This window comes from Rhinolophus hipposideros (assembly GCF_964194185.1).
Source record: "Rhinolophus hipposideros genome assembly, chromosome: 24".
Taxonomy (NCBI): Eukaryota; Metazoa; Chordata; class Mammalia; order Chiroptera; family Rhinolophidae; genus Rhinolophus; species Rhinolophus hipposideros.
In genome coordinates this window covers 22,536,270-22,560,757 of record NC_138070.1, presented here as the reverse complement: position 1 = coordinate 22,560,757, position 24,488 = coordinate 22,536,270, and the positions used below count along the sequence as shown (strand labels likewise).

General features: G+C 46.5%; 1 protein-coding gene across 1 annotated transcript; it reads right to left on the bottom strand.

Moving 5' to 3' along the window:
• Positions 1-29: 29 nt before the first annotated feature.
• On the bottom strand, positions 30-24,488 carry SNAP29 (synaptosome associated protein 29). The gene is made up of 5 exons (XM_081037759.1): positions 23,904-24,488; positions 14,474-14,670; positions 10,407-10,492; positions 8,393-8,491; positions 30-3,278 (listed from the first exon to the last, which is right to left on the bottom strand). Exons 1-5 carry the CDS (start codon positions 24,135-24,137, stop codon positions 3,121-3,123), a joined length of 774 nt encoding a protein of 257 aa, XP_080893885.1. The 5' UTR covers positions 24,138-24,488; the 3' UTR covers positions 30-3,120.

Genomic DNA, 24,488 nt, shown 5'->3' with positions numbered 1-24,488 from the left:
CTTTGAAAATGACTATGTAGGAAACAGGATTTGATTAAAAACTTCACATTTTATTTTATGGAATATGGTTGTTGAATTGAAGGCATGGAGCATAAGAGCTGTTCTGACACAGACTCTGAACAAAAAGTCCACTGTCCCACAAGCACTTATAATAACTAGATCATTCCATACACAAGACATTTCACTCATCAGCACTGAAGATTATCAACAACACTGGTAACTTTAAAAATTCTGCAGAAAAGGCCTACATAGGCAAAGTATAAGATTTTTATTAAATCAGTAGTGTACACTTAAAATTACATATTCACAAAGTTAGAGAAATTAAATGCACTTATGAGTATGTAATTTTTTTCTTGCCACCTGAGTTAAACTCAGGTCTCCTTTCCTACAGAATGCAAAAGAAGACATTCACGAGGGAACCCCACTGCTATGTCACAAATCATTAGATGTCAGAAATAATTTCCTCTGGAGGAGAATGCACTTATTTTTAAGTTAGTAGCACACTTCATATATAACCAACCTAAAGTTTACAAAAGCCACTTTTTTGAAGGCACAGATTGTTTCCACCTCGACTGTGAAAATAAAAATCTGTCTTATGGGCCCTAATGGCGAAGAAGGACGAGCTCGCTGGTCTTGTCTGTCCTACCAAAGCCCATCCCACAGGCAAGCCCAGCCTGGGCACCTCTGAGTATCTCCAGGAGAGGTGTCTAGTCTAGAGGGTAGAATATTTTGTTTTTGATCATCACCATCATGTGGGAAGATTCTGGTGGCTCCTCAGGCCTTCCTTTGTTCTCTGAAAACACAAGCAACTTTGCTTTATAAAGTAGAACCAGTAAATGGTCCTTGGAGTGCGTAGGAGCAGGATTCAATACCCAGCAGAAAGAAACTGCTGGCTAGCCTGTAGGCGAGGCCTTAGATATAGAGCGTCTGAACAAGAACAAAATAAGAGATAAGGCCTTCTAATATGTCAGAGGAAGACAAATTTCTAAGAAAGTGAGGGTAACTCTCCTTCCATACAGTTGGGGTTAAAAAAAGGGGAGGGAGGTGACTGACTTCATCAATTCAACAAGACAGTGAAGGTACATAAAATAAGGTGCTACTTTGCTTCAAGTTAGTTAAATCACTAATCCCATTATGTTAATGGAAGGCTGCTGAAGAGAATGTTTGGTAGTGGGTGGCCTTCCCAGTATCTATTTGAAGAAAAAAAAAGTTTGGATCTGAGGTATAATGTCTAATCCCCATGAGTCTATGTAGGCCTGATGCTGATAAGCAGAGTTATCATGACATACAGGGAGAGAAGGTGTTAGAGAGGAAAAAAACAAACAATTAGAATGAGTGGAAATGTACACACCGGCTGGCTCTGCCCTCTGGCTTCATGCTTTCTGAGCAGCCGTTTTGCTGAAAGCCCTGTGAATTTGTTTACATTGGGGTGGGTATATGTTTAAAATTTTTCCTTTTACCGGTTATCAAGAGAATATCTGACAAACAAATTATCTAATTTGATTACCTATAATGACATCCTGGGATAGTCACCATAATGTGGATCAGACCCCCGGAGGTGGCTGCAACTTGACAGAAAGTGTCTGCCGATGGAAGCTGTCAGTATTTTTAGGACGCTCATGTATTATGGGATGGAATTTATACAAATGAATTGTTACATAAATACGGATGCTTTGCTGCAGCACTCTAAAGAAGCTTCCTTTGCTTGAAGGGCCTTGTTTATAGGCTACAGAATGGAGCGAAGGTCACTCAGTCGGTGCCACGTTCAAGGTGAAAGACACTGTTACGTTCCAGTCTCTGACCTGTTGTATTAAAATCAGTCCCTTTCACCATCTTCAAAATATTTTCATTGATTTGCTTTTTTAAAAGACAAGGGTCTTATGGCTTCAATTATTTTGTTGGAGGTTTCAATACACAGAAATCCATTTAATTATGGAAATCAATTGTAATGAATGCTTTTAAGTGATTCTCTCTGTAAAATTAAAGAACGGGGCCAGTTAAAATGATGAGATTTGGCCTTTCTCTTTTAGCCAAATCCTTCTATACAAAATCAGCATCATTTACGGAGTTCCAGTCCTGAAGCTGGGTGGCAGAGAACCAAGTGCTGAGTCAAGTCACCTTGTAAGACGTGCAAGGAGAATGCGTGGGCACCCTGGATGGGTGAGGAGACACGGCCCTGAGTGAACACTGCCATACTTGCGGCCTGGTCAGGGAGAGGCCCAGAGGGTAGAAGGCTCAGCTAAGTGCAGGAAGACTACTGCTTGGCCATGTGTGTGTGATGCCCCATTCTTCTCTCTATAATAAGGGCTCCCAACTGGCCCACCAGGCAGCCTTGAGCCAGTGGGGCACCTGCTGCTAACCATGGACAGAGAGTCAGAGGCGAGGGCGCACGGGGAAGAAGGGCTCACCCAATTCCCTTCTATTTCCAGTCATCACAGTGAGCAGGGCTGGTCTGAACGCCTTCTACTAAAATGCACGCCAAGGATGGAGCCCAGGACAAGAGGTGACATCTGTCAACAAAACAGCAAAGAATGCTGATATCCTCTATTCTTGAATCTCACACTGATCCTTTTCTAGAAGGTTGAGAGAATCACGATGTGCTCAGTGTGTGTGTGTGTGTGTGTGTGTGTGTGTGTGGCGATGAGGTATCGTGACTAATTTAAACAAGTGTGGAAAGGAAGGACCCTCCCCCACAAACAACTGGCTCACAGGGTCCCTTAGCACGCTGACTCCCGTAAGGCCTAGGAATGACATATACAGCAAACAAGGATTGAAATTCTGCCCCCATCTTTCCACATGCTCATTAAAGTAAGAAATGCAACTTTTTCTTCTCCTTCCAGCATGGTAATAATCAAAGGCCTAGGATATTCAGGGGCAGGCTACTGTGCTCAGACTAAAATTCTAAGCATTCAGTTCAAAGAACTGAAAGAGGGGCTGGCTCTCAGAAACAGTGGGATGCACACTTCCTTATAACAACAAAATCTCTTCAAACCCACGCTATCATAACATTTGCAGACATGTTAAATTACATACTAAAATAATAAATGAAATTTCTTGGGAGTTTAAAAGAAGATCTTTCGAATCTTTTCATCACAATGGAGTAGAAATCCTTGTCCGTCTTTAAAGTTGTCGAACTTTTTTTTCTGTGCTTTTTATATTGACATCTAAGTTGTCCACTTTGGTTGTGAGGCGGCAAATAATGTCATCTTGCTCTTCAATTTCCGTCTGCATCCCCAGGGCTATGCCCTTCAGCCGGCCTAGTCCCATGGACAGCTCATCTGTGGGAGAGGAAAAGGACATGCAAACAGTGATAGGGAACTTCTTCTTGTTCCCTCCAGGTACTCAGAGACATTTAGATTACCAAGTCCTCTTCCTCAAAAAATAGGCTAACCTCCAGGGCGTTGGTTACATTTTCCAAAATACGTGCAAATGAAAAGAAAATCAGTTTACTCAATAAAAAGTAGTACGTGCTTAATGTAAAAGCCACTTCTCCCCACACTGCCCACCCAAAATAACCACTGTTAATATGATGGTGTTTCTCCTGCCAGTGTTTTTGAAAAATGCATATAGATGTACATTAATTTTTCAGCGGCTTTTGAACCCTCTAGTAGGTTGCTGCAAATTGAAAGATCAGTTAGTACTCATGGAAAAGAGCACAGAAGGGCCTGGAAACATGTTCCCTTCCTAGACCCCATGGTAAGAGAGGTATACCGGTTAATAACAGCCAGACTCACTGGTCTGCTCTTCAGAAGCAAAAACCCCACATTAGTGGGCAATGCCTGCTTTCCCTCCTTCCCTCTCCAGCTCCCTAAAACTAGATCAAACACAGATCCGGGGTGGGAAATATGAGGACCTACGTTTGGAAACATGTCAGAGAGACACACCTGGGAAGACCTGTCCAACAGGAGCCCCTGTATCCAGGCTACTTCAGCCCGACTCCCCTTTGGCGAAGGCTGCACCCCCTTGGTCCATGCTGCTAGTGGCAGAAGGGGGGATGTGTCCCTGCCCTGCCACCTGGGGGGCTCTGCCAGAAAACCCATGAACTACAGATGTACAGACGGACCCAAATGCTGTGAGGTCCCTTTACCTGTGCTATGAAAATTCACATTTTCCCACATTTCTTCTTCACTCGTGACTAATTCCAGATCCATGAACAACACATTGATACTCTGAATGTTCTGGGGTACAACAGTTAGCTTGCATGTCCCAAAACTGGCCTGGCACCACACCCTTCACTGACTCTGTGGTCAGGAAGAAGGCAGTGGCCTCTGCACAAACTGGGTGTCCAGATCCCGACAGCCCAGGGTCCCCATGTAAAAAGGAGTGAAGTACCGAAAGTGCTGGGTTCCTTCAGAGATGCCAGCTGGCGGAGCCCCAGGTAACTGTGGAGTACACTTACTCTGGAAAAGGTTTCGCTAGGTTCTATCAGTCTTGTTGAAATTCAAGCTCAAACGTAAGGAAAGCTCCATTTCCACCCAGGGGAGGTATAACATTGGGGGAAATCAAGGCCAATTCCACCAGGCCTGACTGCAAATCCATTTTTGTTCTGAGAACAAATGTGGACCCTGCTCCTTAGGCAAGCTCCATCCTGCCCAGGACACGGAGCACAGCTGAGGGGAGCCTCTGGGAGCCCCCTGGGGCCAGTTTCCTTCTGAGCTCATTCTCTAATTTCCTCAGTAGGCTTTTCCACTGCTGGTAATAAATATTTTCCTTCTGTTTCAAAAACTGTAAAAATCAACCTCACGTTCATTTTTAAGACAATGTCTATAAGATTCTATTCCCTGATGTACTCTGTGGCCAGCCTTAGGAGTATGTGAAAAGGAGCATGGCACAGATGACATAAAGAGAACTGAGGGTGAGTGGGGGGAAGAGACATGCGGGGGCACTCTGGGACCCCCTGATGGGCCTATGCCCACTGCAAAGAGGAGTCTCGACTTGATTATATCTGGGTGAACAATAAAGCCTCTTGCCCAGGTTGTGTGTGCGTGTGTGTGTGTGTGTGCATGTGTGTGTGTGTGTGTGTGTGTGTGTGTGTGTAGTAGGGGGCATTCCCAGAGCTGCTTTCTGCCCCTTTGCTAAGAACAGCAGGACAGAAAAGAGTCAGAGGGAAGAGAGATGAGGTAGTGCTTCATAAGCCTTCTTACTGCTAAATTAAAGATAAAACACTAAGTGAAAAAAGGCCAGAATATAGAAATACTGGCATTGATACCACAAATCTAAACTGGATCAATGAAAACAAAACAGTCTTCAGCCCTATGCTTCTTGAGTTTCTTGAAACCCATGACTATGAAGAATAAAACCTGTGAGTCACTCTTGGCCTCGAGAAGCCTGTCAACAGCTGGGACAGCAAAGAATAGCTACACTGAGATAGAAAGTGTGATAAAGTAAAGCCACCAGCCAAGGCAGAGCTGTCAGAGGGCGCCTGCACTAGTTCCTGAGACAGGGAGGGCGTGGTAAAAAGGGAAGAGCTAACCTGCCAGGGCAGCCAGTGTCAGCAGGGCCTGGTGGCCGACATCTGGAGTTTCCCCGTTCCACCCAGCCCTCCTCTATGCCACGCTGCAAGTCCTCATGCCAACTGTACACCCTCAGCCTCTCGGGGTGGGCTGGACATTCTGAGTTCTGTACCCTCTGTAGGTCTCCCTCCTCCCCCTCGAGAAACCTATGGTGCGGAGGACGGAAGTCTTTCAATCCCCTTTATGTGTCTCTGGAGTGGTCAGATCGGCAGATGCACCTTCTTCTGCCTGAAGTCTTTGGCTGCAGGGCAGAGTCCAGGGGACAGCATGCATGGCTGTCTGGGGCTTCCCTGGGCTCTGGGGGCAAAGGGCAGGTGGAGTCTGGTATGGAAGCTGCCAGGGTGAGAAGCTTGCTGAGATGGGCCCTCTGCCTTGTAGCCATGCAGGCCTAGTGCTGCCATTCACACCAAGGGTAGGAGTGGTGAGCTGTGGGCAGTGGAATTACAGTTCTTTTATTTATTTGTTCTTGCTTATGTCTGTTCTCTAAAACAACTGCCTTATTTCTGTGAAGATTTCTTTTCATGTTTAAAAGGAAAGTTCCCTGACTATAATTCCACTTCTAGTAATCTAGCTACAAAATGTGGCCAAACATTTCTTCACAGGGATGGACAGAGGATTATTTGCAGTCTCAAACAACTGAACAGCAGGGGATGGAACTGCTAAAGTGCTCTTCAAAGAGATTTTAGGAAAAAACGTTCAGGAAAGTAGTCAAGATCGAAGTGAAAAAGCAGGGGATACGGCCGTAAAAAAGAATGAAATCTTACCATTTGCAACAACATGAATGGAGCTTGAGAATATAATGCTAAGTGAAATAAGTCAGACTGAGAAAGACAAATACCGTTATGATCTCACTTATATGTGGAATCTAAAGAACAGAATAAATGAGCAAACAAAACAGAAACAGACTCAGATATAGGGAAAAAAACCCTGTTGGTTGCTAGATGGGAGAGGGGAGAAGGTAAAGAGATTAGAAAGTGCAAATTAGTAGATATAATATAGTCATGGGGATACGAAATACAACATGGGGAATATAATCAACAATTTGTAAAGAGTATGTAAGGTGCCAGATGGGCACTGGACTTATCAGGGGGATCACTTCATAGACTGTGTAGATGTCTGACTAATGCGCTGTACACCTGCAGCTGAAGTAGAATAATACTATATGTCAACTGTAATTACTTACATATATACATATATATAAATGTGTGTGTATATATAGTCATGGGAGTTGGTGTTTACCATAAAGAAGACAGTCAATGGTATTGTAACAGTTATATAAGATGTCAGAGGGGTTGTAGCTTGCGGGAATGGAGCTTATCACTTTGGGAGGGGTATAAACATCTAACTATTATGTTGCTTTGTACACCTGAAACTAAAACAAACAAACAAACAAACAAACAAAAAACAGGGGATACAGAAATGTGTATACTGAATGATCCCCAGGACATCTGACACTGTAGACATATGTGCACATATACACATGAAAATAGAAGGAATGGCACCAAAATTAGTGGCTACTGTTAGGAGGAATATGGATATTAATTTCCTCATGGCACTTACCTAACTTCAGAACTTTCTACAATGAATCTATGTACTCAGAAATGAAGGTAAATGTTACTGAAAAGAAAAAGGGTATAGATTTGCCTAACGTGCTGTCCATGCCACTCACTCAGGGCTGCTGGAATGGGTGCTACTCTGGGTGAACCAAGGAAGGGGCACACATTGTGTCCCCTCTTGGGAGGAGGAGCACAGGACGAAGCCTGTGCACCGACACCCAATATGCATCTTCATGGGGTTCAGGTTTGTCTCCCAAACCTTTAGAGCAGGGAATGTTTGACTTTTTGTTTCACTCATTTTGCTGTCTCCTAATGAGTGGAAGACTGACGAGCAACGAGGTCCCTGTTCACAGAGCACAGGTCAGAGGAGGCAGTATGCTGTCTCACACATCACCTAGAATCAGCTCATGGGAGCTGCTCACAGGTCAACTCCCACCGTCCGCACACAGGGCACTCCTCCACTTAAACTTCAAGTAACTGACTTCGCTCCCTTCATTCAAAGAATGATCACTGAGTGCTTGCCTGCCAGGTCCTGGGTGTGAAGTGGTGACAAATTGACATAGTCCTGTGTTCCCAGAAATGTATAGTCTGGTTAGGAAGACATCAGGTAAGCCACTGCAGTGGAAACAATAGGGTGCTCTGAGACAAGAGGCAGCCACATTAAAGCAAGGTTCACAGCCTAAGAAGGACTCAGCCTGCAAAGACCAGGAGGAAGGACACGCTAGCAAGATGGGGCGGTGAGGCAGGAAAAAACCGGGAGCCACAAAGTGATGAGGGCAGCAGGGGTAGAGAGGCAGGCAGGGGCCAGAGGCCAGGGCAAGGGACCTGGACTGTAAGGGAACTGGCTGTGTGGTCAGTGTGCTGTCATGGCCACACAAGCCCCGGCTCTTAGCAGGCCAGGCAGTTTCCCACGTGCTTGATGGTGTTGCTCATGTACCCCTCCTCCAGCCCTGAGAGGCAGATTTTGTTCCCAAGCCTGGTTCACAGGGGAAGAAACAAGGGCTCGGGATGCCACGTGTAAGGATGAAGCAAGCAGGGTCCGGGCTGCACTGTACGGCCCCTCAGGGAGTCCTGGGCCCTGCTGATGTCACGATCGAGATGAAAGGTGAGGATGGAGAGAAGTAGACCCCAGAGAGGGAGAGGGTGAGACTGACACAACTCATGTTGGAGCTGACATGTGGTGAGGGAGAGGCAGACACCAAAGTTTTGGTCCTGAGAGCCTGGGTGCCTACTGGAGTTACTGGTTGGCTCGTCATGAGGTGCCTGTAAGACAAGTGTCTCAAGTAAGGGGTCTGCAGAGGCAGGTGTAGCTTCCAGTCTTACCTAGGTTGTTGTCAATCTTCTGGTGATAGGCTCGAAGGTGTGGGTTCTTCGGGTAAGCCTCGGCACTCACAGCAGAACTGGCTCCTCCAGAGACAGGGTCTGAGTGTAGAAACACCAGGAGAATAGTTAACTCCTGTCTCTCGAAATGTTGCTTCACCAAATTAATTTTACTCTGGAAAATGGGTGGAAGGAATAAGGTGGTTGGTTCTGAGGCCATTCGAAGAGATGAGTGCGGGAACGGATCACACGCGGGGGGTGGGCAGGAGTACTGGGCAAGCTGGTGCGGGAGGGAGAGACATTTCCTTGGGGGCAGGCAGCCCTTTGGAGATCAAAGACCTTGAACCTAAGGGTCACGTGGTCTGACCCTGGCACACAAGCTCAGGAGAGAGACAGCGATGCGTACAGACGCACACAAGTAATAGTACGGCAGAACTGCAATAATACACAACCACAAAGGTTCGCTGACAAGGTCTAAAAGACAAGGTTTGAAAATGAAAATTCTTATGTTACAGAAATGGGATGATGGGTGATTTTTGTTTTTCTTTTGAAATTTCTATACTGTCTTTTCACTTGAAAAAAACAAGGAAACAAGAAACGTTAAATAATGGACATTTGCCCCAAGAAATAAATCCTCCTTGAACTTCAGTTTCTAAAGCCTGTCTGTTATCTCAGTTTACATCTTTTGGGGAAACATCCCTTTCAGACTTAGTGTATTTCCTCTAGCACAACCTACTGAAGCCATTCTACACGTAGTGTCATTTTTTTTTAAACCTTTTAACGTACACCACACAAATGAAAACTGCCTTTAATTCCTTAAAATCATGTCTTTGGAGTGTAGGGCTCCTACTCCACTTCTTCAGGGTGTGAGGAGCTCGGGTTCCCCCCCCAGGTTTATGTATTTCAGTTTTCTCTCACTTCCTCCTGTGGTTTTCACTTTTCCATACAGAACGGTGTTGATCTTAGTTTTTCTTGAACGCCAGCTCTTCCTCCATCAGGCCTTAGTCGTGTCAACCATGACAGTGGTGGGTTCCAGAGCTTCCGGGGTACATGCTTTCCTTGAAGGCAGCACAGGAAGCATTTGACTTCTGGAGTCCTTCAATGTGCCTGGCTTTCTAGGGGTCTACAGAAGCTCCCAGGAGGCCTAAATTCCTTTCCAGGTAAGGGATGTTTCTGGGCCTGTCATTTGATGTTAATGGGATAATTTGACACAAAACATTCTGTCTTGCACACCTTGTCCACGTTGCTGATTCTCCGTCTACTCAGGCCTGGGGGCTGTATTAGTCTCCTGCTGCTGCTGTAACAAACATCCTTCAGTTCTGGAGGTCCAAAGTCCAACATGGGTCTCACTTGGCTAAGATCAAGGTGTGAACAAGGTTGCGTTCCTTCTGGAGGCTCTTGGGAAGAATCCAATTCCTAGCCTTTTCCAGCTTCTAGAGGTCACCTGCATTCCTTAGCAGGTGGCCCCTTCCTCCAGCTTCAAAGCCAGCAGCATAGCATCTTCAATCTCTCACTCTGACACTTCCTCTTCTGCTTCCCTTTCCACTTAAAAAGGATCTTTGTGATTACACTGGGTCCAAATGGATAACCCAGGATAATCTCCCCACCTCAAGGTCAGCTGATCAGTAACTGCAATTCCCTCTGCAACCATAATTCCCTTTTTGCCATATAAGCTAACATATTCACAGGGTCTGTGGATTAAGACGTGGACAACTTTGGGGGGCCATTTTTCTACGTACCATAAGGTTTTCCTGCAGTTGGCTTTTCAATACCGAAAGAACTCAGGGTTACATGGGACAGGCTCATTTCCAATGGGACGCAGGCTCCCACTTCGTTATTCCACCCTCCATGGTAACACACACCTGCACCTCCCTGAGAGTGATACATCCCTTCACCCAGCATGTGAGATGACAGCAGCTGGAGACCCCACTGTCTCCCACCCACTCAGGGCCAACACCAAATCCAGAGGTCTCCCCATAGAAAGCGAATGGGAATGGGAGCACAGGTCCCCACTAACCTGAGTCATTCAGCTTCCTGAGGTTTGGGTGACTGGCTTGGTACTGTGCCTCCTGTTCTTTACTTGTACTTATAGCTTCTTTCAACCTTTGGATACAAGTTAAGAAAACAAGACAACTTTTAGGAAGGAAAACCACCTGTGCCAGTGCAGCCCGTCTTCTCAAGTAATGCCTGCGTGAGACCATCAAATGCCTCCTCTGACCACAGCCGGGACCCACCAGCCCCTCCTGGGACCCTCTGGCCGCGCACGCAGCGATCTGAGACCCCTGCTTCAGAAGCACAGCATCTGCTTAGGCGGCCCTCCCTCAGGAAAACGAGGATCCTAACACCAGGTGGAAAAGCATATGAAACAAACAAATGGGTCCTTTAGACTGGGGGTCAGCAAACTTTGACCTACAGGCCAACTCCAGCCCAATGACCTGTTTCTACATGGCCATGAGGAGAAGGGCCTTCAGAGACGTCCACTGGCAACCCATCGATTCCATGACAGGGGACACTAACTTTGAACCTCAGTTAAGAATTTCATTCTTGTTAGTAGACCTGTATTACAAAAACAGTGTACTCAATCATTATTTTCCTATTTTGATTTTTGTCACTAAATTTTTATTTTATTTTTTTTTGGTTTCTTGTTATATAAGTCTCTACAAAATATCTTTGATTTTGCTTCCTGGCTTGTGAAGCATAGTTTGCCAGCTCCAACTGTAGACAAGGACTTTCCTCAGCAACTCAGAGACACTCAGGCTGCACCTGACACCCCACTGAAGCCCCACAGGTGTGGGACGTGCCCCTGAAGCTGGGCCTTCCACACAGGCAGCCTGACTACTTCATCAGCCACGCTGGGCTCCTCACTCTCCATTTTCGCCCTTCCCCTGCACAGCTCCATGCTCAGTAATCCATGCAAACAAAAGTCCTCTTGACTCCTGATGTCCCCCAGAAACCCGGCCCCTCCTGCTCTGACTCTTTACCCTTAGAGATTAGTCCGTCGCCTTTCCAATCCTTAACCCCAGGATGCTGGGCATCTTTCTAACATAACCTTGACATGTCCTTCTCCAGTTAACGTCTTCAAGGGCTCCCTGCCCATTAGGACCAAGCCTGGGCTCTGTCAGGATAATGGTTTTGCAGGCCCCTAGGACTCCAGCAACGTGTAGAATAGAGCAGAGCTTTCTGAAATCTGTGGATTTCGTTACTCAGAAGCAGTGACTGAAGATCTAGAAGACACAGCTTGTTTCTTCAAGCATGTCTGAGAGCCTCATGTGTTGTTGGCCTGGGTGTAGGCAGGAGACTCATGGCTTCTGAGCCTGCCTGGCCACCACCCGGCCCGCACACCTCGAAACTGATTTTTTTCTGTGTACTCTTATGCACACAGTAATAATACATGATAAAAACTTGGTTTCTTTGTGAAAAATGGCTCCCCCAAAGAAAGCCAATTCTAGGGACAATGACAGAAGTAATAAGAAAGGGAAGACGTCTAAGAGAGTAGTAGCTCTTGGTCAGAAACCAAGTTTTGAGTAAGAGTTTCAGGTTTAGTGGTTAAATCTATGACCTGAATGGATCCCCCCTGAGCTTTAAATGGAAATGAGAGCAAGAAGCTTATGAAACTGTCAGCAAGAACAAAAATGGTTTACCAAGAGAGAAATAAAACTTTAAAGACGGCTCAAAGTTTTGTGCGATAAGGACGCACACAGGAAACACATGACTCGACAGAAGTTTGATTAGGAAAAAGTTATTTTAAAAGCTTTTAAAAGCCAAATATTCCTGTGTTTACGGATGAAGGGTTTTAATAGGATCACAAAAGTTTTACTCACTATATATTGCACTTTGTAGAAGCAATTATACATTACAGTGATTTTTCCAAATGTAGGGATTAGAAGCTCACAGCTCACGCCTTAATACCAAGTATTAATTTCTTAATACCATGGTATTAATTTCCCCCGTTCTGGAAACAGTCAATACCCTCCATTGCCGTGGCCTCTCCGGTGCCCTGACTGCCATGGGTCTGTCTCCTTCCTCCTCCTTCAACTCACAGGGTCCCACGCAACCCTGACTCCACACAAAACGTCACCTCCTCACTTTCGAGGGCCAAGCTTCCCCTCCCTTGAGCATCCCCCACATCACTGACCTAGCTCCTGCAGCTTCGTCTCCTAGCCACAGGGATGGGCCTGCAGAGCGTGGGCGCTTGGAAGTCATGAAGGAAGGAATCCACGCAACGCCAGTGGGGCAGCCTCTCCTACATAGCTGCACAGATCCGCTTCCACACAGTTGAATGAGCGTAAGTTGCTTCATTTAAAAGTTTTCCCTCGCTGCATTTAGTAAATGATGGCAAGAATTCTACAGCTGACTGGGGGCAGACGGCTTGATGAGCTACATGACACATGGGGCACCAAGAAACCCACCTCACCGAAATATTAGGTAGGTGCAAAAGTCATTGCGGTTTTTGCAATTGTTTTCAACCTTTTAAACCGCAATGACTTTTGCACCAACCTAATAACTCTGGCTGCTTCACTACTGGGACACTTGCTGGGAAAACCTTGAGTTTTCAAGGTGCTCCAGAAAACAAAGTTGCCCTGGGAGCCCCAGGACCTTAACGGCTTTTATAGCATGATAAGGGCTGTAGAGGTCCCATGAGTCCCAAGAAGTTTTTGGGAAGAGGCATGAGGACACAGGGAAGTGCTAATCACAAACTCGCCAGCTTCCCACCTCTCCAAAGGCTGGCTCTTCTGCTGAGGTCACGCGAGGTGGATCTCTCAGTCCAAAGCAAAGGGATATCTGAACTTCCTATAATAATTACATAGCCGAAAATGAGGACACAAATCATCTTTCTGATTGCATATTGAAAAAAATCTAAATCACTCCAGGTAGGGGAAGTGTGACAAGATATTTGAAATCAGAGTCAAGCTGGACAATTGGGGTGAATGGTGATTACGGCTGAGCCAAAAACAAACAACAAACAAACCCTCATAACCTTGGCTAGTAGTGTATGCATAAAAAACAGCTCCTGGGCGCCCCACTAACCACCTGCTCCCTTTTCTACCGTTTCTTCTCCGTAAGTACCAATAACTTCACCTGTCTGTCCTTTCTGCCGCCACCACTAGTTCCTTTGTCTACATTCGTTTCTCCCCAGTCCCACTATGTGCTGGAAACAGTTTCCTAATTTCTTCCCCACTGAACCCTACTTTCTGATCCACGTGGTTGCCACACTGGTGTATATACATGTAAACAGTCATTGGCTCTCCACTTAAGATGTGTGCATTTTACTGTACATTGGTTATGTATGTTAATAAATACTTCTAAAGAAAAGCTCTGTATTTCAGAATTAAGAGAGAGACAGAGAGAGAAAAAAATGGTTATAAAACCCGTGTAATAGCATTCATTATATCAAATATTTTTCTGGGTTAAATGGAAGCAGCAGGGTATAAAACCAAATGAATACTCTGGTGACAATTATGAAAAGACTGAATAGGGGGAAAAACTAAATTTTAAGTTTTTGTGTTATGGTACGTAAAGTACAGACTTCCTGTAACATGGCTACCTTGTTTTTTACAATAAAAAACAGACAACAATCTGAGATATGAATAATAGTAATCTATTTTAGCAGAAACTCAATTTTTATTTTTGAACAAGTGGTATTTACATATCTAGCCAAAACTTTTGGGGAAAATAATCTCTAACTTTAAAATGAAAACCAAATGGCAAATTGGATTAGATGTGGAAAAGTTCACTATAAGGACTTTTTAAAGCAAAAATTTTGTGAAGTAACATTTGTACTGATGAAGCTTTCTGAGGTGAACACTCTCTTTCAAGTTACTGGGGTCAGTTACTGGAGCAGTAATTTACTGAAGACCCAATCGATGCAGAATTTGCAGACTGGGTGTCAAAACAAATGAAGGTAATCAGGAGTGCTGGCGAAATGTTTGCTTCCACTTGCTTGAAGATGAATCCCTCCCAGTGAGAAACTTACAGGGTTATTGGATCCCTTTAAGGCACTAGAAGTGGCCTGAGAGCCTTGACTATTTGCACTAAACCCTGCTTTCTGCTACTTCATATCCAGACAGCTGAAGACTCACTTACCTACTGTTGGGCTGGGGGCCGAGGGTGCCATTCTGTTCGAGTGGGGTTTCTGCTGGTTTAGGTTTGAAGTAATTGACGAACCCCCCAAACACACTCTTAATGCTGTTAATGTGCTTCTGGCTGGTCTTTAAATCTTGATCCATCTTGTCCACCATCTTCTCTGTGCGTTCTAAGACTCCTCGCTGACGGACGAGCTCCTGTGGAGCACGAGAGATGACAGATGGCATTATATGTTTTTGTAATTCTCCCTCTACCTGTAGAGGGTCACACACAGCAGGCTCTTCATAAACCCTCAGTGAGCATATACAGGGACAGACACTGTCATTTTTAAGGGGCACGCTATCCTTTCCGACAACACACTCCTTTGTCTTCCCCTCCCTGCCCCACCTCTACTTGCTTGTTTCTTAATTTGCTCGAGTCCTTTTCCCTTCCTGCCCATGAGGTTGGCTCACAAAACCACATTAGATGGACGAACTGTGCTGATAGGGGTCAAAGTGCAGGGTCTCCACTGGCAGCAGACCTGCTGTAGCCCTTCCCTGGTCCTGTTAACCCTTACTGGCTTTGACCTGGCACCGTGCCATGGATTATGGTTTTGTATTTTCTCTTTTCAGGTATGGGTTAGGGTAGGGAGCCACCGGAGCCACGTGGCCCTACCCATGTCTTTATTTGTTTTATTTTTATTTTTTTAAAGATTTTATTGGGGAAAGGGAACAGGACTTTATTGGGGAAGAGTGTGTACTTCCAGGACTTTTTTTTTTCCTCAAGTCAAGTTGTTGTCCTTTTAATCTTAGTTATGGAGGGTGCTATTCAGCTTCAAGTTGTTGTACTTTCAGTCTTAGTTGTGGAGGGTGCAGCTCAGCTCCAGGTCCAGTTGCCATTGCTAGTTGCAGGGGGCGCAGCCTACCATCCCCTGCAGGAGTCGAGGAATCGAACCGGCAACCCTGTGGTTGAGAGGCCGCGCTCCAACCAACTGAGCCATCCGGGAGCTCAGCAGCAGCTCAGTTCAAGGTGTCCTGTTCAATCTTACTTGCAGGGGGCGGAGCCCACCATCCCTTGCGGGAGTTGAGGAATTGAACTGGCATGTGGTTGAGAGCCCACTGGCCCATATGGGAATCGAACCGGCAGCCTTCGGAGTTAGGAGCATGGAGCTCTAACCGCCTGAGCCACCAGGCCAGCCCCCTACTCATGTCTTTAAACTCTATTTTGTAGAATAGATTCTGAGGTCCTTTCTGTGCCCTATTAATGTCTTATTCCAGCTCACCCATAGTTTCAGCTTTAAAACTTGTAACAAGGGTGATCCTGTCATAAGGTCTTTGCACATGCTATGTTCTCCGCCTAGAATGCTCCTCATCCAGATACTTGTATGACTCCATTCCTCACTCAATTTGGGCCGTGACTCAGAGGCCACTTCCCTGAACACCTTCTCTAAATCAGAACTTCTCATTTCACCCTCAACCCTCCACTCTCTACCCTCAACGGGCTTTAGTTTAGTTTCACATTCTTTACAGCACATAAGCTCCATGAGGCAGAGACCTACTTTGCACACTACTTTGTCTCGAGTGCCTCACTCATAAGGTGCTGCTCACTGCAAATTTGCCAAATGAGTACATGAGTGACACTTTATGGCCATGGGGAGAGCTTAGACCTTATTCCCTAAGAACTGATGTTTCTGGTTGTGGATGTGAACTCACCACCAAAGCAACACTTTCCTTTATTTGTGCCAAACTTGCTTCAGCCTCTATTTCAGGCCATTCGGCCTTGTACCGTCCCTTGTGATCTGCCTTTCCAGCCAGAAGACTCCCAAGCCCCTCAAGCTTTTTTTTTTTTTTTTTTTTAATTAATTTTATTGGGGTGACAATTGTTAGTAAATTTACATAGATTTCAGGTGTACAATTCTGTATTACATCGTCTATAAATCCCATTGTGTGTTCACCACCCAGAGTCAGCCCTCAAGCTTTTCTTCTGCTACCGCATGACACAGCCTCTGCCCTCAGCTGCCTTCCTCTCAATCTTCTACTCTTACATCTACCTGTGGCTCAGCAATTTTATTAACTGTGCAAATCATCTTTAGAGATATTCTCTCCTGATACCTAAAAACAAAGTCATGAACAATTTAAACAAATGCCCTGGAAATTTGAAGGATAAAAACAAAACTACAGACAATGGGCTTAAGAACCCATTTCATATATAAATGTGTTAAGAGACAGTTTTTAGGACATTTAGAGCCCTAACTGTATAACTTGAGTTCTTATAGAGTTTAGTGGATGAAATTTAAAAACATAATGTATAGACAAAAAACTAAAACACTAGTCGAATTTACTATTAAATTCTGTTTAACTCTTGTTGGAAAAAAACTTAGAACTGCCGAGCTTTACAGCTTTGAGCATTTAAGTGTTTTTCACCAGTTCATGAGACATGTCAAGTAAAAAGAAAAATGTTTTCTGGACTATGTTCTTCAATTTGTCAAGCAAATCTTGCAAGGGTTAATTCTCGGGGACAAAAAAGTCTGCTAATTTATCTGGAGTTTCTACTTCTTCCAACACTTCAAGTTTGTCATCTTCATGTCCATTCTGAGGTAAGTCTTTTCTGGAACAAGGGAGAGCTATAAATTAGAATTAAAATGATTTTCTCCAGGATTCATGTGTTTGAGTCGATATATTTCTAATAGTCCAGTCCCACCCAGCTTATTTCACACACCGCACAAAACAGAAGAATTTGAAGCTGGAGAGGCACGTAAGGCAGCGAGGGGTGGGAATGATGGCCAGAGCCCTGCTGTCCACCAGGAGGCAGGTCCTTGGCAGGCCCTGGACAGCGAGCCCTTCCATCACGGCTTGGCTTGTCTCACAAACCTCTTGCCCTCCCATCTCAGCCTCTCCATCTCAATTTGGAGAATCACAGCAGTAACAAGTAGCTGATAAAAACTTTCAATTCACAGTGAGGTTTTATTTTTTTCTGTTCACTAGTGACACAGTCTCTCAAACTCTGAGTCTGCGTCACCGTGCTGACTTGGTAAGGAAACCAAACGTCTGATTTAGATGTTAGATGGGGGTGGCTTGCCCTGCTGTGATGCTGGAAGGCCAGGACTTGAACGCTGCTCTGGTGTCTGGACGTTTCTGTGAGCTGGAAGCTGGTGTTTACCAGAGGTGATCTGCTGGTCAGAGGAGGAACTTCTGCTAAAATCCTTGCTCAGGGGCAGAGGAAAGGACTGGACTCCGTGTGCCTGTGACCTAGTTTTAACCAACAAGGAAGAAGGACTTGGCAGAGGAAACACCAGAAGTGCCAGGACAGAAGGGATAGGCCAGGCAGGCCCTGCACCCCAGCCATGACAAAAGGCAGGGCTCAAACGCTCTTGGTCCCAAGGCATGCTCCCGTCCCCCAGAAAGGGGGCCACGTCACTTCTTCTCCATTGGTGCCTGTGAGAATGAGTGGTCGTAGAAGAGGTCAGAGGGGCTGTGAGCTCTGCAAAGTGCCCTCAGGATAAAGGGCACCCACACAAAGTACCTGGCTCAAGTGTTAGCATTACAGGTCCTTCCCCCTCTCCTTTGAGCCCCAAAAGGAATTTTTTAAAGTGAAACTGGAAAAGACAGTCAGAGAAAAAAACCTGGCTGGCTGGTGGTACAATGCTGAGGGACAACACAGAGAGAGGGAGTGTCTCAATTCTTCTTTGGCTGTGGCTTTCTGTCAAGCATAGGCATTTCTGATAGAATACAGGGAAATAGAAAAAAGTGAAAACCCGGTGAGGGTGTACACTGCCCGATGTGAGGTGACATCTGCCAGATGGAGTATGTCCAAGGGCCCTGTGAGGACACGAAGACATCAGGGAATTATGGCTGGCACAGTGCTCTCTGAAAACACACACACAATGACAGGGCTGCAAGATACCTGCCAATAGGTATTAACGAGTACCCACTCTCTCTCTGCCAGGCTCTGTTCCAGGTGCATGGGATTCAGGGGTGAACTAAGCAACCCCAAATCTCTGCCCTGATGGAACAGTCTAGCGGAGGGCATGATGAGGGGAGTTAAATCTGATTTTTCGTTTGTTGACAACACTGCAGTGCTGGGAATCTGAAAAAGGAAGTTGGGTGCTTGCTTCACTGAGCTTCCAGTCTCTCAGGAGAGACAGAAAGAAAGCCATCACACACGCACACGAGATCAAAACTCTGCCAGGGTTAAGCCTCTTGCAAGGACTCCTGGCCTGGTTTGAGGAGGGGGTCAGGGAGGCTCCCCAATGGGGTGAGAAATGTAAAGCTGAGAAGTCCGAGTCAAAAGGTCAGGGTAGGGCAAGAGCATTCAGGCAGAGGGAGCAGCTGGTGCAGCGCCCGGGGCGGCAGGGCCAGCTGGAGGAACTGAGAGAGGAAGAAGGACTGTGTGCGGTGAGCATGAAGGGGAACAGGCCGGGGGGTCCTGGCAGGACCCAGCGGGGATCACCAAGGGGGTGGAGCTCTGGCCTTCAGAGGGCAGTAGTGACCACCAGACTCCAACCTCAATGCATTGCCAAGGCCTCGGAATGTCAGACAGGTCTGAGTCTTCCCTGGCTGATCCATGCCCCGAGTTCCTGAGGAAAAGGTGTCAGTACTAAGTCTCTCACACTGAGCTTGCAATTAAACTCGGGTATCAAATGGTAAGTAGGCAGAAGTCAATTTGGAGTCAAAAAGCTGTATCTAGAAACTTGAAATATATCTTCATTACGTAGCTCCTCTTCCAACAGAACACACACAAGCACTGGCAGGACGCATGGGCATGTGTGGAGCATGCGCAGACTGGCTCTGTGTCACTGCAGAGGCACGTGACAGTAGCATGGAGTGATTGAAAAACACAGACGGAGTCCTAGGTTTTACAACAAAACACCAAGGGCAAAGGTGGTAATGCTGGTGCCCCTCACCGTGTGTGTGCAGGCTGATGCGAGGCCCGGAAGGACTAACTCAGCAGGCCTGGGTTGTCCACATCCTGCACATTCCAAAGAAAAGCCTTGTCTGGCGCCTTGCCCTTGAAACACCCTGATAAAAATGTCTTTGTTTACCTGAGTCCTTAGGCCAGGCCAGATCGTTTATGCTAACATGTTATTTATGATGGAGTCCTTGGGCCACACTTTGACTTCTGGAGGGGCTGGAGACTAAGGGCAGCCAGGTAGCGATGTAGGCATGGCTGACCCCAGTAAAATCGCTGGACCCCAGGCTTCGGTGAGACTCTTTGGCTGGCAATACTCTGTGTGTTATTGTACATCCTTGCTGGGGGAGTATATGTTGTCCACACAACTCCATTGGGAGAGAACTAGAAGCTTACCCTTGGTCTCTCCGGGACTCTGTCCTATGAGCCTTTTTCGTTTGAGGATTTTAATCTGTGTCCTTTCACGGTAAGAACCCAGAACCACGAGTATACCAGTTTTGCTGAGTTCTGAGTCCTTGGGAATCACTGAGCCTGAGTGTGCCCTTGGGGATCCTCACACAAGACCTCCAACAGCTCTTCCCACTCTCAGAATCACTAACTAAGAGGCAGAAGGCTGGAGAGTAGACACCCCCTCAGCTTCCCACCACATATTACCTGGTCAGCAAAGCAAGGTTCCTCAGGACAACATGGCAGCCATAGAGGCCGTCCCAGGAAGAAGCAGCACACATGGCCAGGTAAGGGCCAGCAAGTCTGCTTGGGATTCCACAACTTTCCAAAAATCAAATTTAATCATTGATAATTTATGAAAAATAAATCCAGAACAGACCTATTGGTGAACATGTGGTCCAATGACATTTCTCTATCCCAGTCCCTTACATATGGTAGAAATGGCCTGAAATGCCTAAGGAGGCATTTTCCGGTCATCAGGAGGGGGATTTCATCCAGAGTCACAAAGCTCAATTGATTCTTCCCACCTCAATCTCTCCTCCACGTCCAATCAATCCTCTGCTCCCTCTTCTGCTTTTTCCTTCCCTTCCCCGGGTCATTTATTCACCTGGTAACTACTTGGGGAGCTCCTAGTTACATACAGGACACTGTGCTGAGAAGTACAGGGTGGAAAGTTAAGCAAGAGACTGCGCCTCCTCCACAGCTGACATTTAGAAATCTACTGGGGAATTACTTTACCTAGCAGATGTCTTCCCCCTCCATCTGCTTTTGTTTCAGGACAGGGTTGTGCTATGAATTCTGGCCACATCAGAACCATCACAGGCTGCCTTGGAGGGGAGGCTGTGGTCAGTATTTCCCCTCATTTGGAATGGGGAAGGTTCTGCTCCAGGACCAGTTTCCCAGAGAATGAGGGCACCACCCTAAGTTATGGAGACACCTTAAATAGATGGCTGTGATGGCCCCTGTTCCTGGGCTAGGAGGGTGTTGTCCTCTCATCCACTTCTCTGAACTAAATGCCCATGTGGCTTCGGTGACTGCTGAGTGCTGGAAAGCCACTGAGAATGTGAGTGCGGCCCCTGCACGAGATGGTGTGCAGGACGTCCTGACTGGGGCCACTAAGTGAGTCACGATGGAATCCTATTGAAGACCACTCCCTTTCAACTGATGTTACAGTGCCAGCTGCTCAGGCCCCAGTCTAACATCTGTTGTTAGATGTACATCTGGTGTACAAAAACTGTGTCCAAGCAGGACGCAAACAGGCTCACCCAAAGGTGCAAATGACTCAAATGCCCACCATTAGGGGACTAGCTCCATAAACAGAACCCATTCAATCAATGGAATATGGCATAGCCTAAAAAAATAAAAAATAAAAAATAAAGGGCAACGCATTATATGTTCCTACGAAATAATTCCAATCCTATTAAGCAATGTGCAGATTAGAATGTATAGGAAGGTTCTGCTTAAGTTAAAATTTAAAAAAAAAAGGAAAAAGACTATAAGTATACCTTTATACACAGACCATCTCTACAGTAACCCTGAAGGAACTGATGGTAAGTGGTTGCTGTGGGGCAGAGAGTGGGGGAGACTTCATACCCTTCTGTATGTTTTAAATTTTGAACCGTGTGACTAGATTAGAGATTCACAAAAATTAAACCTTAGAAAAAGAAAAGAAACAAATGACACTTGTGAAACAGAAGAGCTGAGTGGCCCACAAGACTCTCTATGGTTCTGGACTGTGCTTACCAGGCCAGCCGGGTGAAACCTGCTCTGCCCTTTTGACTTCTCCTCCGTCCATTGGCGGTCATGACCTGTGGCTAGTCTTTGTGAGAAACTAACCCTGTAGGTTTCACAGCAGGGCAGCTTTCCTTTGCTAGAGGTGACTTGACTAAGTAATGTTCTTCCTTCTGCCAAGCTGGGACTGAATTATGACCTTCCCAACCCAATATTATTTGTAAACTCCGTCCTCTCTAAAAACCTGTCATGTTTTGGCATGTTTCATGGTGTTGGGTATCTTGCAGGCAGCAATCTAAGTTGGGAGGTGAGCAGCTGACACAGGTCTGCTGGGAGCCGTCCTGTGCACTGAGTGGCAGGAAGAGCTCACTTGTCCCACCCCCCACCGCCACTCCGAGGGGAATGAAAGAGTGGCAAGAGCGATTCAAAGACAGTTTGGAAAGTATGGGGTAGGGCAGAGGTGCTGACCCTTCCTGCCTCCAATAATTGCCAACTGATTCAATCCTGGAAAAATTCAACACATAATTATGTTAGTGAGAGAGCCTGTCACCTGCCCAGCCATGATCATAATGTACCACTCACACCAATGCCAGCTTGGCCCAGGGCCAAGCATCACAGGCCTGAGGTGCTCGCAGTCCCCACTACATAGAGAAGGACCTCTCGGGGCAGCCTGGGACATGTCAACACAATCTGTAAGAAACAACTCACATCTACTCTGTTTTTGGTGCTCTCTTTATTTATTTTTTTATTTATTACTTAGTTAGTTATGAGATTATTTAGTCAGTTATGCAATTATTTATTTATTTAGTTAGTTATGAGAACAGACCTTCCCTCTGACTGTGAAAGGCTCCTAAGCTGCCTCCTCCAGGCCCTTACCCAGTCCCATTCTGTGCATCGCTTCCCTGCTCAGGAGCCTAGGAGCTCCAGTGCTGGGACGGTGCCTTTGCATTGCTCCTCTCTTCCTTGGGAACATCCCTCCTCTGCCTCACTCCTCTTGTCTAACCTTAGCCTGAAAAGCCAAGTTTATCCTTGGCCATGACATCTAACTTTATATCATTCTTATTTCCAACTTCATTTGTTCTCATTGTTTCCAAGGATGTCTTTTCAAACAGTTCATAGTTGGCTTCCTTGGGCCTGGGACACTCAATCAAGTGACCCCTCCATCAGGGCCCTAGGACCTCAGGTAATCCTCCCAAAACTAAGTCAACACTTTCCATTTAGACTTGAACATTGGAATCCAGTAGATTTGACATGTAAGAACTACAAGCTAAATGTCAACCAGGCTAAGGATGGGGAGAAGGGCCAATGAGGGATACTGTAACAGGGAGAAGTAGGGAGGGGAAATCACCCAGGAAGGGGGCAATGGGGAAATCATGGAGGTGATTATTTGAGAAATTAATCAACATACCTCAAAACTGCCCAAGACCATAAGTGATCAGGTCAGAATGAACTTCGCCAGAGAAACGAATTACAAGGAGACTCATGGAGGAAGATAACACTGTAGCTTCCAGCATTACATTTCAAAGCTACATATGCTCAAAATTAATTATTCTTAGCTGACATGTCAATAACCTACTATTAGTTTTTAATACTTAAAAACAAATGCCCACACGAAATCATTTATTAGTCATCTGAGGACAGAATGTGGTGCCAAAAAAAGAATAATCCTCACTTGAGGTCCTACTCTGAAAACTTCTATGGATGGAAAGAACTGACAAAGGTGAATTGGAGCAATGGACTGTGCCAACCACACACTGTCTCTTTAGACCTTTGATAGGGTTTGAGAAGCAAGACCCTAGACTCCACCGAACTCGGGCTCTGGCTTACTCAGCAAGGTCCTGGAAGACAAGACCTCAACATCTCCAGTGCAAAGTGAAGTGGTTAGTGATGGGACAGAACTCAAGGTCCATTTGCTCTGATGTGTCAGACACCAGCACCCACACAGTCCTCATTCATCCTGGGTCACCCAGGGAAGAATGGCTGAAGCCCTGGGGCCAGGCTTCTGAGGAGGACATTATGTAAAGGAAACAGATCCTCCACTTCCCTAACCTGTGCTCGGCTGGTCAGAATGTTTACCTACCTGGACAGTGCAGTGGAGTGTACCTTTAAACTAAGAGTAGGAAAAAAAGAAAATCAACTAAACACACTAACGGCAAGGAAGAATCTCCGGATGCAAACTGCCTCTCAAGTGCTCAAAAGACACGTCTCTTTACATAGTTAACACATTGTCACAAATCATCAAGTCACTCAAGTACAAGAACCTAGTCTAGACAATTTGGGAATTCCCCAAACATATTTTCATATTCAAACATATTTTGAACCCGTGGGACAATACAGGTTCAGCCCAGCCACGTTCCAGACTCACCTCGGAAGAGGCGACCCCGACCTTCTCGGACTCATACATGAGGGACAGGGACCTGCTAGTGCTGGCGGCCGTGGCCTCGGCCCTGCGCATCACCTCCTGCCGCAGGTACTGCTGTTTGTCCGCGGGCGCGCCGGGCCCCTCGAGGTCGCGGGCGTCCTTCCACGGGGTTGGCGGGGCGCTCTCATCCTCCGCGTCGTCATCGAACGGGTTGTAACTTTTGGAGTAGGCCGACATGTTGCCGGCGCTCGGCTCGCTCTGGGCAAGAGCAGGAGGTGAGCAGGCGAGGCTGGGAACGGCCTTTCACGGTCCGCAGGGGTCCAGGCCGCCCTCCCGAAGCCCTCGGGAAGCGCCCGCCGCTCTGCCCCACAGAGCCGCCGACCTCCGTCCCACGCACCGTTCGGCCAGTAGACCCTGCGGTCGCAGCGCGAGCTTCTTCCGCCCGTCGTCACGGGGCGACCCCGCCTCCGGAGCCGACCATCATGCCCAACGGCTCGGGGGGGACCACTCCCGGCGCGTTTGGCCGCGGCCAACCGCACGGGCTTTCCCCCCCCCTCCAGCTGTGGGACTGCCCCGTGGCCCCGCCCC

Coding starts and splice junctions, on each gene's coding strand:
- SNAP29 (XM_081037759.1), bottom strand. CDS start 24,137: ATGTCGGCCTACTCCAAAAGTTACAACCCGTTCGATGACGACGCGGAG. Junction 10,493..14,473: donor GGCCCCCAGCCCAACAGTAG/GTAAGTGAGTCT, acceptor TTGTATCCAAAG/GTTGAAAGAAGCTATAAGTA. Junction 3,279..8,392: donor GAAGATTGACAACAACCTAG/GTAAGACTGGAA, acceptor CCTCTCCCACAG/ATGAGCTGTCCATGGGACTA.